We start from the raw sequence: 15,358 nt of genomic DNA on the forward strand, positions 1-15,358 counted from the left end.
TTTTCATAGCCCACATCTGCTAAGAGTTCAGCTTCATGGAGTAGATGCTAAGGACATTTCCTCTTCCCCTGGTGAAGAGGGAAGTGGATGTTTGTGCCTCTTGCTATGAGAATGGTCTAGTCATATAAGGTGCGTCTTCCAATTGGCTGCAGGAGCTTCCTGCACTCAATCGGAAGCCGCGTCGGACGTTTGGCTTCCAAAAAGCGTTCACAAAACGGAACACTCACTTCCGGGTTTGTGGCGTTTGGGAGCCATAATGTTCAAGTCACAAGGCATTCCTGAACCAAAGTACGACTGTATTTATGTTCAATGCCTTTCTGCTGTCAGTTATAAACATAAATATTTTGGGTTTGGTCCAACCCAAATTAGTTGAATTTGCTCACTGATTTCAAGTTAGTAATGACTTAATTTAGATTGACTTTGAGGGGTTTAGTGCAATGAATGTTGTAAATAAATAACTTAGTTTGGATCAAACCCATTATCTCAAATTTATGAGTATTTTCTCCCCACTTTAAGGCTCCATTCTTTCCCCATTATTCATTTTAGACATTTTGCCAGCTTTAGTCCAAAGTGCTACATGTCTGTACTCCTACACTAGTTCACCTGTACATTTCTTCTTAGTGACCTATTTTGCCTCCTTTTTATAGCAGATAACTAGTCATGTGCCAGCCTAAAATGGTAAAATCTTCAACCTCACTGCTTTTCATACTGCCCTGGAATGCGTGCCACTCCTAAGCCAAACCATGTCCTAGTGAGAGTGTGCAGGCTCCCAAAGTGGAACTCACAGCTGCCTCCCTAGTTATTTTTGCTGACACGCTGCACTGAGCTAAGCCAAGGTCTGGTTTCACATTTTGTTTGAACAGGCGCTTATGGTTAAGTATTCTCTGGACCAGGGTTCCCCAAACTTGGGTTTCCAGCTGTTTTGGGACTACAACTCCCATCATCCCTAGCTAGCAGGACCAGTGGTCAGGGATGATGGGAATTGTAGTCCAAAAACGTCTGCAGACGCAAGTTTGGGAAACCCTGTTCTAAACTAACCATGAGGAAATAACAGACCTTGGCTACAAGTGGTTGTTAGTCTGGAGTGTGCTTAACTACAAGCCTAGGTCTGGACAACACACTAAACCAAACCTTGCCTTAGCTCATAGCAGCAAAAGGATTGGGAGCCAACAGGTTTGCATTAAGCCATAGCTAGGCTTAGTGTGTTGTGCTAACCAGGCTATTGAGATAGGGATTCCTTTTTTTGCTCCTTTGTCAAGAACAACCATCTTCTTATGTTAATAGGACAGCAAGATGTTGAAATTATTGAGCACTTCAGTGTTCTGCAGATAGGCAGGAGAGCCAGAATTAGAAAAGTGAGTTGTTTTGTATGGAACATAAATTTGCTTTGTGATTTACTGAGAGAAGCTGTTTCGAAATATCCGAATAAAACATTTTAAACTCTCCACCTGCATTCTTGTGGTTTTTGGAGCTTTCCAGAAATAAATCAAAACTTTATATTCATTTAAATAAAAGAACTTTGAAAGGTATATTTTATTATATTTTTATTTTTTAAGACCCCAAAATATTTTGTGTCATTTCCCTATGTGTAAACATGGCTTTAGAGAGAAACGTTATGGAATATATATATATATATATATATATATATATATATATATATATTGCCAGCAACCCTATAGTTGTAGTTCAAGCACATGCTTTTATATTTTCCCTGCCACAAAAATGGAATGCAAATGAAATATGTTGACTTTGAAGTGAGAGTACTCTTACAAGGCTGTTAAGAAGTTAATGGTACAGAAGACTTTTGTTCAGAAATAGTTTGGTTGAGAACCAGTGTGGTGGTAATAGATAGAGTGCCAGTCTAGGGCTGGGAGAGCTGGGTTCAGATTCTATGCTAGCTCCATGCAAAACACAGTTGGCTAGTCTGTGGTTTAAGCATTGCTTCCTCTGCTCTTTCTTCACAGTAATGCCCCCTGTAATTTCACAGCTTTAGTCATCATTTCACATTGCGTATGCTCCAACATAAACTATAGATAAGACAACCCATTATTGAACTAGTTTGCACATTACAGCAAACCATTATTAAACTGTGGTTTAAGAAGTCTGAGCATCATGATGGTGCATGCTACTTACTAATGCCTGCTTTGTTCCTCTGTTCCTGTCTTTGCTGTGCTGAGAGGAAAACAAAACAGAGGCTGGCTTTGCATTTTGTATGAAGCCACTTGCTTTGTTTGTTTCCTCCAAAACATTATAGATGTTAAACCAAGAAAAACCTTGCCTTTTGCTCGTGGTTTGTTTGCAGAGAAGCAAACCATGAGTACTGGTTTGCACATAATTCTAAGCTAATTTGGTACAGCAAAGGCAGGAATGAGGAAGTGGGCACTAATGAACAACACACTACTCATTCTTTTGTAATCAGAGATTGAATTTAGTATACGCATGGTTACAAGGCAATGTGATATGTATTGGTGCGTTTATAATGCAAAATCATGTTTCATACTGGAAGTGGGGTTGGTTACACACGTGATCCTGAGGTCAGCTTCCAGTTTGCAAACAACGTCTTGCAAGGAACTAGCATTCTGTCTGCTCAGAACCCAAGTGACTTTAGCCAGTGCTAGGAATTGGGATAGAAAAGCTTGGAGCCAAATGGCTTCTGGGACCTGGGTTGTGGGTGCCAGAATGTCTAGTCGCCACTGGGGGGTGGGGTGGTTGGCAACACACTTTATTATTTTGATAAGCATGAATTAATACGTAATTCACATGTGACACATTGGGAGGGTAAAATGTGGGGAAGACCCGTAAGGATAAATAATGGGTTACCTAAAGGACGTAAATTTAAACACACAGATTTGCTGTGTGTGTTTTTTTTTAATAAAATCCTTTTGGGTAAAACAAATGTTGATGAATTTCCCCATTATGATTGGAGAAATATGCTTGGCTAAGCAATTTAAAATCCTGTTTTACAACTCCAAATGCTTCATAGATATGTGTGAAATAGTATAGTTTGAGGTTGAATCCTGACAAGACAGAAGTACTGTTCTTGGGGGACAGGAGGCGGGCAGGTGTGGAGGATTCCCTGGTCCTGAATGGGGTAACTGTGCCCCTGAAGGACCAGGTGCGCAGCCTGGGAGTCATTTTGGACTCGCAGCTGTCCATGGAGGCAGAGGTCAAATCTGTGTCCAGGGCAGCTGTTTACCAGCTCCATCTGGTACGCAGGCTGAGACCCTATCTGCCTGCGGACTGCCTCGCCAGAGTGGTGCATGCTCTGGTTATCTCCCGCTTGGACTACTGCAATGCGCTCTACGTGGGGCTACCTTTGAAGGTGGTAGCTAATCCAGAACGCGGCAGCTAGACTGGTGACTGGGAGCGGCCGCCGAGACCACATAACACCGGTCTTAAAAGACCTACATTGGCTCCCAGTACGTTTCCGAGCACAATTCAAAGTATTGGTGCTGACGTTTAAAGCCCTAAACGGCCTCGGCCCAGTATACCTGAAGGAGCGTCTCCACCCCCATCGTTCTGCCCATTCACTGAGGTCCAGCGCCAAGGGCCTTCTGGCGGTTCCCTCATTGCGAGAAGCAAAGCTACAGGGAACCAGGCAGAGGGCCTTCTCAGTAGTGGCGCCCGCCCTGTGGAACGCCCTCCCTTCAGATGTCAAAGCGATCAACAATTATCTGACATTCAGAAGACATCTTAAGGCAGCCCTGTTCAGGGAAGTTTTTAATGTGTGATTTTAGTGTATTTTTGGTTTCTATGGAAGCCGCCCAGAGTGGCTGGGGAAACCCAGCCAGATGGGCGGGGTACAAATAATAAATTATTACTATTATTATTATTATTATTATTATTGTCTGCTAGAAAGAAAACCTTTGCAGTAAATGTGTAGTTCTGTATTTCTGTGAAGCCCATTTTAATTGAGGGGCAGAGGAGAGTTGGTTAGAATTGGAGTTTGCGGGAGGCACAAGTTGTGCGTTTTCACACAGTAAGTGCAATCTCCTAGTTCACTTTTCCATAATAGAATGGAAAGAATGTTACACACGCATGCACACATGTTACCTATGGTCTGTTTTCATTTTTTATGTCAGTAGTCAGTAACTGTTGTGGCTGAGGAATCAGATTGAGTACCACTGTTGAGCAGGAAGCCAAGTCCCAGGATTCTATCTTCTGTACTTCCTCTCTGCCTTTGCATTCCTTTCTTAGTGCATGTGTCTTTCACTGTGCTGCCCCTTCATGGCCCATATTACTTCATTGGCAACTAAAAAGGGCAAACTGGGGCAGGGGGATAATATCTGTTCTTAAAAAATTCCAAGCATAATAAAGACACATGTCCATATGGCCCTTGCATTTTATTGGGATCCCCTCTTCTGAAAAAAGGAGACTGAGAGAAAAAGTGAAACAGTGCCAGGAGCAGGTCAGAAATAATTCACATGGCTTCAGTGAAGTTAACTCTTTAGTCAGAGAAACAAGGCAGCTTAGGAGGTCAGGCCTAGAGAGCACAGCAACACTGGGTAGCTCAGTTGGTTATAGCATGGTGCTGAAAATGCCAAGGATGCGCAAATTTATATATTATTTGAAAGAAAACTGTAAACACCTGAAAACGTTTGTAACTTTAATGTGAAATGTTTTGTAATGACGAAACATGGAGCTAATTTATAAATGAGAGGGTGATTTTTAAATGATTATATAAGATAAAGAAGTTATTATAGAAATGTGATAAATATGTTAATGTTATAGGAAAGTCAGAAAAGAGGGAGTGAAGGAGGTCATTGCTCTTTTTGAGTAAAAATGTAAGCTTTGGATATGTATTATGAAATGAATGAAATATGGAAAACTCAATAAAAATCATGATAATAAAAAAAAGAAAATGCCAAGGATTCAGGTTCGATCCCCTTAAGGGACAGCTGCACATTCCTGTATTGCAGGGAGTTGGACTAGATGGTTCTCAGGGTCCCTTCCAACTCTTGTGATTACGATTATCCTTCCTGATAGAACCTGCCCCTATTTGCAAGGACCGAAGGTCTCCTTCACATCTCCTATCGTCTCCTCTCCCCCCAGTTCCTTTCCAAGCAATCTGAGGCTCCTTTGTCTTCAGCCTGGCTTCCTAACCAGCCTGACTCATTGCTGCCCCTATGCTCCCCTCCTCTACAGCCTCCTTTTCTGCCTCTTGTTCTGGACTGCTCTCTGCCACAGACTCTTCCTTCTCACTAAACCCTGTTAACCCTTCAACCCAAAGCCCTGCTTTGCAGAAACTACGTTTCCCTTCCCACTTGTAGGTGCATTATCTCATGCAAGTTGAGCTTTTGTACTTTAAAATAAAAAAGTGCTTTAAAATAAAGAAAGTGCCAACAACACGTTGCTGCTGCTTTCTGCAAAAATCTGATGGGAATGGATAGATGTCTGTCAAAGAAACAAGACATAGTCCATTCCTCTTACCTTTTTGCAAGCGACAGGGAGAAGTTGCTGCTTTCTCCCAAATGCCAACCCACAGCGAGAAAATCTACACTGGTTCTCTGCTGCCCCAAGCACAGGAAGAAAAGGTGGTTTCACTCTGTGTTGGGGCTTTTGCAGAAAGCCCCAGCTTTGCCTCTTTGTTGCCTCTTGTAAAAACCTAAGGGGAAGAGAGTAAAGTTGCCTTTTTCATTAACTGACCTCCATTGCAAAAAGAGCCAGTAGTTGCTTTCTCTTTCCCTTATTTTCTTCACAAAGAATGGGGGAAAGTGAGAAGTGGCTTCACACCTGCAGATTGTGCTTTTGCAGAATATGCAAAGCATTGTCTTGCTGCTTCTGCCTCCTGGAAACTCGCAACAGAAAGCAATGAGATCTTGTCTTGGCAGAGGAGAAGGGAGAGTTTCTCTTGCTTCCTATTGAGCTTATAGAGGTGGTAGCAGCACAGACGACGTTCTGCTGGTGTTTTCTGCAAAACCACAGCTTGCAAGATGGAAACCTCTCCTTTCTCTACCCCCACCCCCAGTCAGTACAAAGAAAAGGAGTGTTTTTTTCTCTTTTCCCTTTGTGCTTTTGCAACAGGCAGCACTAGGGCTGATCAATACCCTTCTTTTCTCTGAGTTGAGGAAAAGAGGGTTTTCATCACAGTAATAGTAAGCCAGCCAAAACATGTCACCACTGTTCAAAGTGCCCTTTTCACCATATGAAACAGAAAAGATGGGTATAGTAGTTCATTGAGAATAGATAGCCATGATATGGCTCCTACTGGGTCTGATTACCAAATCTTTTGAAGTTTTACCGCGTTCAGAGTAGGCCAGAATGGTATGGTGAGCTGCTTACTGATATGTTAGTATATGGATCAAATATGCTCCCCTGTTAGCACCCATTGAGTCCTGAAAGGTTATTTTGCATGTAGGAGACCTTTATTAATCATACTCGTTCAGAGAATTGGAGCTTCCCACAAGGTACTGTTTTGGAGGCATGTTGATGTAGGCGCAGCCTAGCAATGTGTAGCTGAGGAGCAGAAGTGTATTCCCAATCCTTTTCCTTTTAGAGATGAATTACATAGTTAGAAGCAGTAGAATGAAGCTCAGGCCTGGTGTGTGTGTACACGTGTACACACACCCACACCAGATAGATAGATAGATAGATAGATAGATAGATAGATAGATAGATAGTTAGTTTAGTGGTATACATACATATAACACTAAACTATAGTTTGATATTACAGGAATGATCCTGCTTCAACTCAAGTTATCCCATCTCCCATTCCTCCTCCCAGGCACAGCTAAGGAGATTTGAAGCATTCAATTCCGGTTTAAATGAACTGTACCTTCTTCTTGCCTTCACTATGATTTATTGAAACAAGCACGGATCACACCATGGCTTCTCACCCTGGCTTGTTTAAATAAATGGTAGTTGAAACTACAGTAATTACAGTTTGCCTTTATGACCCACAGTGACAAACTGCTGTCACTTTAAAACAACTCATCCTGGTTGTGTGCCTGGTTGTGTGGTGGGCTTATTGGGCATGCTCATTCCCATAATGTAGGGGAGAGATAATTTAAAGACTTATTTCAGGGACATGTTTTTCATGCTTCTTTCTTAGGATCTGTTGAAAGTTCTAAATCCCGTAGTTCAGTTCTTTATATGTGACAACAGTACGTTTATGGGTGAATGCTAGCACAGTCAGCGTAAATGTTATTTAGTATTTGTGTAGTTGTAGCCTGCATATAGAGTCAGTGAGTTTCTAGCCTTAATATGTTTGTAGCTTGTGGAAGAGAAGTAAGATAGCATCAGATTGGTTCATGTTTCCAAGCAAGACTTGGCTAAGCCGTAACAGATCCTTGGTGTTTCAAACCCTTGGCTAGACTGTCCATCTACATATTCTTCCTACTGGTCACAGGAAGTATTATCTTTATTTTGTACTAATCTGTTTAAAAAATTGTTTCATAAATTTTTAACAGCTAGGTGCCCTGCCAATACGGTGTATATCTATTGCTCGTGCCCCGCAGGAGTCTGACAAAGGGTTCCAACAACAAGGATGAAGCATTAGAAGATTGCAGAGTGTGATGCCCTTGACCCACATTCCAGAAGATGGAATTCTCAGGAAATGTTCCCCCACTAGTTGGTGAACTACTAAACCTGAATCGCCAGCTATCAGGCCTTCATGTCCCCAAATGACTTGAACTTGTGGAGCAAGGTCCCTGAGATCTCCTCTTTCCTTCCACAGGGCAAGCAGGAGGACTTCAAGACGACAGTTCTGGAGGGTATGGAGACTGCCAAGCATCAGGTGAGGGTGGCGTTTGATGCTTGCCACTTAGTAGCAAGAGCCCCCAAAATCAGGGATTGATGCTTGCAAGTGCATGTGTGGGGTGGTGGTCAGGTTTTAGCATGAGGTGCAGGAGAAATGCATTTGCCCACTGAAAAGGAGGGATTTCTATTGCAGCTGGAGAACATGATGGGAAATTAAAAGAACTCTGAAATTCATGGGACAGATTTCATAGCTTCACCCCCCCCCCCTTCCCTGTGTTTGGTAGAGAAAACAAAGTCACTTTACAAGTTGAAGGGGCACTTAGACTCCCTCCTTTCAGAGCTGTAGGACTTTTTGCACAGTGTGACTCTGTGTGGGATTCCAAGGAATGATATTGAGAGGAATATCTTTTTTCTAGTTAGTTGCTGTATGTTTACATAGAATTAGGGAGGAAAGCCCCAGTGAACTTTGTGAGACTTAATTCTCAGTAAAAATGCAGGAGGACTTCAAGTGGATAGTTCTGGAAGGCATGTGGACTCTCCTTCCTTGGAGGTTTTCAAGCAGAGGTTGGATGGCCATCTGTCATGGATCCTTTAGCTGAGATTCCTGCATTGCAGGGGGTTGGACTAGATGACCCTTGGGTCCCTTTCAACTTTACGATTCTATGATTCGATGCATAGGAATGTATTGTAAGTGATATAATAGCCTCAGGATATGCAGACTGTTTTAATTTGGTTTCTTGAAGAACACCTCAGATAGTTCCAGTTGATGCACATGGGCTTGAATTTATGTCTAAGAAATCACAATTTTGAAAGCTCTTTTTGGTTCATGAAGCGAGATCTATGGAGTTGGCTCTAGGTACATTTGAAATTGTAAAACCAGTGCCGATAAGACATGGTTTCTAGATACGGTAGATTTAGGGGTGCATAGTTTTCAATTTTTTCTTCAATTTATTTCCAAACCAATGCATGTGTTAGATATATGACTTCTTCAGCTTCACTGATTTGTGTGAGTGGTGGAGCAAGAGAGCAAGATGTAAACGATTAGAAATTCAGCCTGAAATCTCCATGGTAGTTTAGCTATGTCAGTAGTCAGACAGTTCTTACTTTGAAATGTATTGTAAGCATTATAAGTACTTCTTGAAAGGTTTGCAGTGTTGGCTTTTGAAAGAGTGGGCAGGGAAAATGCTTGGCTGCATTTCTGATGCAGTTTGATGAAGCTTTAAAGATTTAAGGTTTGTGTACAAATATTTCAATGGGTTGTTTTTTTTTTAATGTCTCAACAAGGTGTTATATTTGTATGTGTGATTATTTTGAGTCCTTAAGTGGAGACTGCCTTATTTTTTTAAAAAAATAATTGTTATTAACCGGCCAATCAAATCAAATTAAATCACATCACATAAATTCCGAATTACAAAGCCAAATTTTAAATTTTGTTGTTGAGGGGACCCATATTTCAAGATCCGAAGGGGGATTCTGATCATCTTCTTGCTACTGCTTTAATGTCCAAATCAGTCCAAACAGAGTTCATAATTCTATCCAGTCTTATCTTGCTGTTTCCACATCACTTCTTGTTCATATATTTTCTCTTTTTTCTTTATGATCTCTCCTGATAGTCTCCTTAAGCCGATAAACACCAATAATAATCCTGTGTGAATTTTTCCGTTCTTCCAATCCTCAAATCGAGATGGTTTCCATATATCATCGCCTTCATAGATGACATCGCTCTTTCCATCATTAATTACAGAACTGTCGTTCTGAAGTCCCTCTGAGGAGTTTCACCCACAATATAAAAACAGCTCTATTTCTCTATTTCTCCTCCCAGACTTAAGTCCTCCGACAGAACTTCCCAATATGGCGACGGCATTTTTAACTGCGTCATTCCAAAGCCCTTAAACATTCCACGCTCTTCTTAAAACATGCTTTGGTTCGAAAGTTTATCTCCACACAGCCTTAAATCCACAGCTTAAGTCCTTAAAACGACATTTCTGACTTGTAAGGGGAGGGGATTCTTGTTTAATCACATAAGGAAAGAGAGGAAAGTTTCCCCCCCCTCCCCCATCAGTCGTCAGTCCCTTTACCATACCGAGTCTTGGCGTATCTTCTCATACTTGTTCCTCCGACTCGTCTTGTTTTATCAGAGATCTCTTCTGTTAGCAGTCTTTACTCCCCCTCCTTCCTTGAAATATGTGCATTCGCTTCATCCAAATCGTTTCTTTTGAAGTTCTTGCAGCTAGTGGCGCGGATCAGAGACGGCGTCCAGGAGCGCCGAAATCCCACAGGAGGGCTTTGTGCCTAGTGCCCCCATCCCCACAAATTCGGGGGTGGTATAGGGCACAGCAGGCAAGGGCAGTCCCCCCCACCATCCTGGGGGTGGGGGTAGGGAGGCTAATTACTCCCATCATAGCCTCCAAATTGCCTCGTGTGGGTCGGAGAGATGTTATTGTCAGCCATCTTCTGATGCGCCCCCTAGTGGCCACCTCAAGTGGAGACTGCCTTAAATCACTTTTTCTGAATTTGGGATGAGTGGGTCATTTATTTGTTAAATTGTATCCTGCTTTTCTTCCATAGAGGAGGGAGATCCAACATATTTGGGTTTCCCAGGCAGGCTGCTATTCAGTGCTTGCCTGGCTCACCGCTAAGCGTCAGACTTCAGAAATGGAACTGTGTCAGTACGTTTGTTTTGTTTTCTGGGCAATCTTTTGGAAGGCAGGAGTTAACACACACATAAGCCAGATATGCACCTTGATTCAGGCCACATGATGGCATCATTTCCAAGTCATGCATTAGAAGTGGATTTCTGTCATTGCCAGAGATTGGTGTGACTGATTCCTACCCTCAAACTTTAGGAACCAGCCAGAGATGGAAAAACTCAAGCTCAAGGGCCAGCCAAATGCTGATCTCCAGGCCCTTGGGTTTCTGCCCAGACCACAGCCCTCACTGCTCTACACCCTCCAGTGATTTTACCTGGCTGGAATGTGTGCTTGATCTGTGATAATACCTCTTGCTTTCCTGGATGGAGAGTATTGTGCATCTAGCCACACCTACACTTCAACCATACCCACCACTTGTGTGTAGCCCGCAGAAGATCACACATGGAGTGTTGCCCTCAGGCAGAAAGGGTGCCCCAGCTCTACTTCAGACCCATGGGACCCTGCTAGCGTTTCCTTTTTCATATACAGTACATCCATTTTGGTTGAATGCTGCTAGGGTATATTTTTGTCTTTGGCATAACCGCACACATTGACATAGAGGAGCTTGCTTTATGAATTGCTATTCCAAACAAAACATTTGAACATAGTTTCACCTGTATCAGGATTTATTTAGCTGGCTCCACACCAGGAAGACTTTCTTAAGTGAAATCTGAAAGCTGTTCATCATACTGATCTATATTAAAAATGTGCACTGTGTGCTGCTGATTATATTCTACACACTTGACTTGATTTACAAGTTACTTCCTCAGTGTACAATGAGTTCCTGAGCAAGATAAAGCAGACGAGCCTTTAATATGTGGACTTGGAAACTAGTTCTTTGATGTTACACTGAACTGTGTGTTGACGGCTGCTCTGTGCTAAAACACCCATGCTTAAATAAACTCTGCAAGTTTGCACTCTTCCTTATTTTGTGTGTTTCTGCCGTACAATTTTAAGCTTAACTGCAGGTATAAGGCCTAGAGATCTGATTACTTAAAATAAAATTCTAACATCTCAAGGTACTGAATTATGTGGCAGAAACCAAATTCCAGCAATTGCACTCAGTGGCAGCAAATAATTGAACATTGAATTGTATCAAATACCTTTCCAAAATATGTAACCATAATGCACTTGCAGCTGAAAGAGACTGATTTTCATAGGGGAGAACACGATGCTGGACTTAGATGGGAAGATCTAGCGCAACTCTTTTCTATTGAATTTGTGTAACTAGTAGACTGCAACTTCTCAAATCTGCTGGCTGGATTTATATATTTTTTAAATATAACTGTGCTCTTGGGAGCTTGCCATGTTATGAATATTTATGTAGTGAATGTGTAAACCACCCTTCATGACAAAACTGCTGGTGGCTTAGGTGGCTACAGCAGGTGGTTGCCAATGTGCCTGCATGCCCATCAGTACCTCCTCTGGCACCCATGAAGGGTCTAAATAAATATCCTCTCAAAAATCCACAATGCATGGGAGACTGTGTTCCTCTTGGCACTAGCTTGACCTCATAAACACGCTCCCATTTCTTGGATGGCAGTGTTAGTCACCCACTTCTGTTTCATTCTGAACAGAAGAGAAGTACAAAGTGCTTCTCTCTGTGAAGCTGATGTACATTTCATTTCCCCATTGATGTGGGGCATTCCGGTACTATTTTGTTGTCCTGTCTTTATTCTGTTCTTTTAGATGTGGCAGCCATTTTGTGTTATGCTACCACCACCACAATTTTGTACTATGCCATGCCCTACTGAAGCCATTTTCTGACTGGTGCCCTTGGCACTTCCTCAAAATTCCAAATGTTCTCTGTAGATTTAGTTGGCAAAGGCAATTGCTCCATCCTCAGGATGCCCACTGCAAAGTTCTTTCCTGATTTTCCAGCATATTTGAGAGAAAATGAGGAGGAAGGGAGTTCCCCTCCCCTCCATGTTGTGGTTTTCCAGAAAGCAGAAGCTTTGAGGGCAAACTGTGCAGGAAGTGAGATAAGACCCTGTTTCTTGACCAAGTCTATACAGCACGGGCAGATAAGCGAAGACAACTGGGATTGGGGGCTGTCAGGGTGGCAAGGAAGGGACTGGTGACTACTATGAAGTCAATGCTTCAGTGTGGATATATGTTTGAAAGTACAAGGTTGGAATGTAGTTACCTGAAGCAAGCATTAAAAAGTACAGAAAACTTGCAAGAAGAAAATGTACTCCTAGGAGAAAGAGTTACCAAGGGAAAGGAAGGTGAAGCAAAGCTTGTGGCAAGCAGGAAAAGGAAAGTTTGCTTACCCAGCCACAACTACAACCCAACATTATGGCCATATTTGCAGGCACATTCCTACCATTGGTGGACATCTTGCTAAGAATATTTATAATAACTGTATTCAGTTGTCTGAAAGGTAGGGCTGCCATACTTTATCTAACCAACTGAGCTAACTGAGTCCTATTGTTTTAGATTTCCATTCTGTTGTTCCCCACAGAAGATTAAGTTAACCAGTGGGGTATAACACCCGTCACTTGTTTTGGACTGTCACGTTTCTTCCTTAGTTGACTTATTTTCTCCCAGGTTTAGTTTGTCCTTTGAATGCGTTTTCAGCAATGCCAAACTGAAATGCGTTTTCAGTTGTCTTGTGTCCGTCTGAAGAGCATGGTCTGTCTATCCCTAACTCATCATTTAGAGCTGTCGTTATTGCTCTTGCAGGAGACATTTATCAGTGCATATGTCACTACATGTCTGCCATCATCTCTTGGGATTGTTCTTCACAGATATTAGCCAGTAGCCTTTACACAAGGCTTGCTCTTAGTGTTGCTTATTGTCCAGATCACTCATTGTATAAAGGCACAGAGTATTTGGGCAGAATTCAGTAACTTAGCCACTGAAATTTGAGTTAAACTTGGAAGCTATTTTGTTTTTAAGAAACTTGCACAAGTTAAATTTAGCTTTGATGGCCTAATATGTATTAGAAAAGCAATTTATTTCGTGTATCACATTACAACTTTTAAGACCATACTGTGTTTCTAACATTGTTAAGATTCCAAGTTTTTTCCATTTTCAGTGTAGTGCAAATACTTAGGCTGTCATTATAAGTTTGCATATTCAGCCTGAATTCCTAGAAATACTTAATAGGGAATACAATGAACCTTACTTGGATACAGTGGACCTTACTTCTGAATAAGCATGCATAGGAGTCTGCTTTCAGTTATATTCCCATTGATTGCAGTGGATAATGATCTACATGCAACTGCCTCAATGAACATTTGAGCAATCATGTAAATTTTTTGTAGGATTTTAATCTTATGCACTCAGGTCTGTGTTGAAGCATCAGTGTAGAACCAATTACTAGATCTGTATTTTGTGACCTTTTAGCACTTTACAGCATTTAGCTGTTTTCATTTCTGAAGAACTTAATACCTGAATGATGCTCATTCTTGCAATAGGAATGAGTGTTATTTTTAGGGCATTTTATGAATTCAGAGAAGCCGTCTGTTAATTGCACATGAAGTTGTTGCAGAGTTTTAGCCCACCCACTTTTGGGTAGGTGACATTAAAAACAAAAAACATTTCAATATAAACCTGCAGTTGTTTTTACTTATGGCAAAAACCACTTGCTATTTCAATCAATCACCTTCTCAGCCTTACTAATATCTGGAAATGTCAACGATAGCTTGTTTTTAAATGATTGCCCAGTTACAGATGCCCATTGCATGTATTGAAATTTTTTTAAATTGGTTAATCTTATAGATTAATCAATGAAGGATTGCATTCCTAGATTTTATTGAAGATGAGTTTCATTGCCTCCTTTCATTCCAATCCAAAATGCCTCTAAAATGCAAGGGTGTAAAAATGAAATGCCTGGGTATGGAACTAGTTTCAGTGTTGCCCTCAGATTAATTTTTTTAAAAAATGATATTTATTAAGGTTTAAAAAAGAAAAGAAAAGTTACATATATAAGAAAAAGAAAAATAGAAAAAAGAAAAAATGCAAAATACAGAAAAAATAAAAAAGACTTAAAAAAACAAATCATTCTTTCCATACCTTACTTTTCATTTACTTGTTTCCCTGACCTCCTCACGCCTCCCTTTTTTGTATTCCAGTTCAGTTAATTAATTCAGCAATTCCTTTCCCTCTTTGTTTTTATCTTAATCCTTTAACTTAATATATTATAGGTTTAGGTTCTCGCCTGTTAACAATCCATTTTTACATACTCCTTTGTAACATTGCTGCTAAAACCACTTAACTTCATTCCGACATCATTCTAACATTCATTAATTTTACAGTATTTCTGTAAATAGTCTTTAAATTTCTTCCAATCTTCTTCCACCAACTCTTCTCCCTGGTCTCGGATTCTGCCAGTCATTTCCGCCAATTCCATGTAGTCCATCACCTTCACCTGCCATTCTTCCAGAGTGGGTAGATCTTGTGTCTTCCAATACTTTGCAATAAGTATTCTTGCTGCTGTTGTGGCATACATAAAGAAAGTTCTGTCCTTCTTTGGCACCACTTGGCCGACCATGCCCAGGAGAAAGGCCTCTGGTTTCTTCAGAAAGGTATATTTAAATACCCTTTTCATTTCATTATAAATCATCTCCCAGAAAGCCTTAATCCTTGGGCACGTCCACCAAAGGTGAAAGAATGTACCTTTGGTTTCTTTACATTTCCAACATTTATTATCGGGCAAATGATAGATTTTTGCAAGCTTGACTGGTGCCATGTACCACCTGTATATCATTTTCATAATATTCTCTCTTAAGGCATTACATGCCGTAAACTTCATACCTGTGGTCCATAACTGTTCCCAGTCAGCCATCATTATGTTATGTCCAACATCTTGTGCCTGCCCTCGGATTAATAGTCAAAAACCTGTTTGGGGGACTTAGGTGGTGGTGTGAGGAAAAGAACTTTGCTAATGTAAATTGGATTCCCCCCTGCAAGTAATCCTGTGTAACAAATACATTTTGGCATTCTTGATTAGATTGTTGCATTGA

At 41.1% G+C, this 15,358-nt stretch overlaps 1 protein-coding gene across 1 annotated transcript in view; it reads left to right on the plus strand.

Annotated features, from left to right (window-relative positions):
* Positions 1–15,358, plus strand: part of KDM1A (lysine demethylase 1A) — a 44,790-nt gene that overhangs the window by 11,805 nt on the left and 17,627 nt on the right. The window contains exon 3 of the mRNA XM_081015406.1: positions 7,676–7,735. Coding sequence (XP_080871532.1) covers positions 7,676–7,735 — 60 coding nt within the window. The remainder of the gene's footprint in view (positions 1–7,675; positions 7,736–15,358) is intronic.

This window comes from Podarcis pityusensis (assembly GCF_964106645.2).
Source record: "Podarcis pityusensis genome assembly, chromosome: 8".
NCBI lineage: Eukaryota > Metazoa > Chordata > Lepidosauria > Squamata > Lacertidae > Podarcis > Podarcis pityusensis.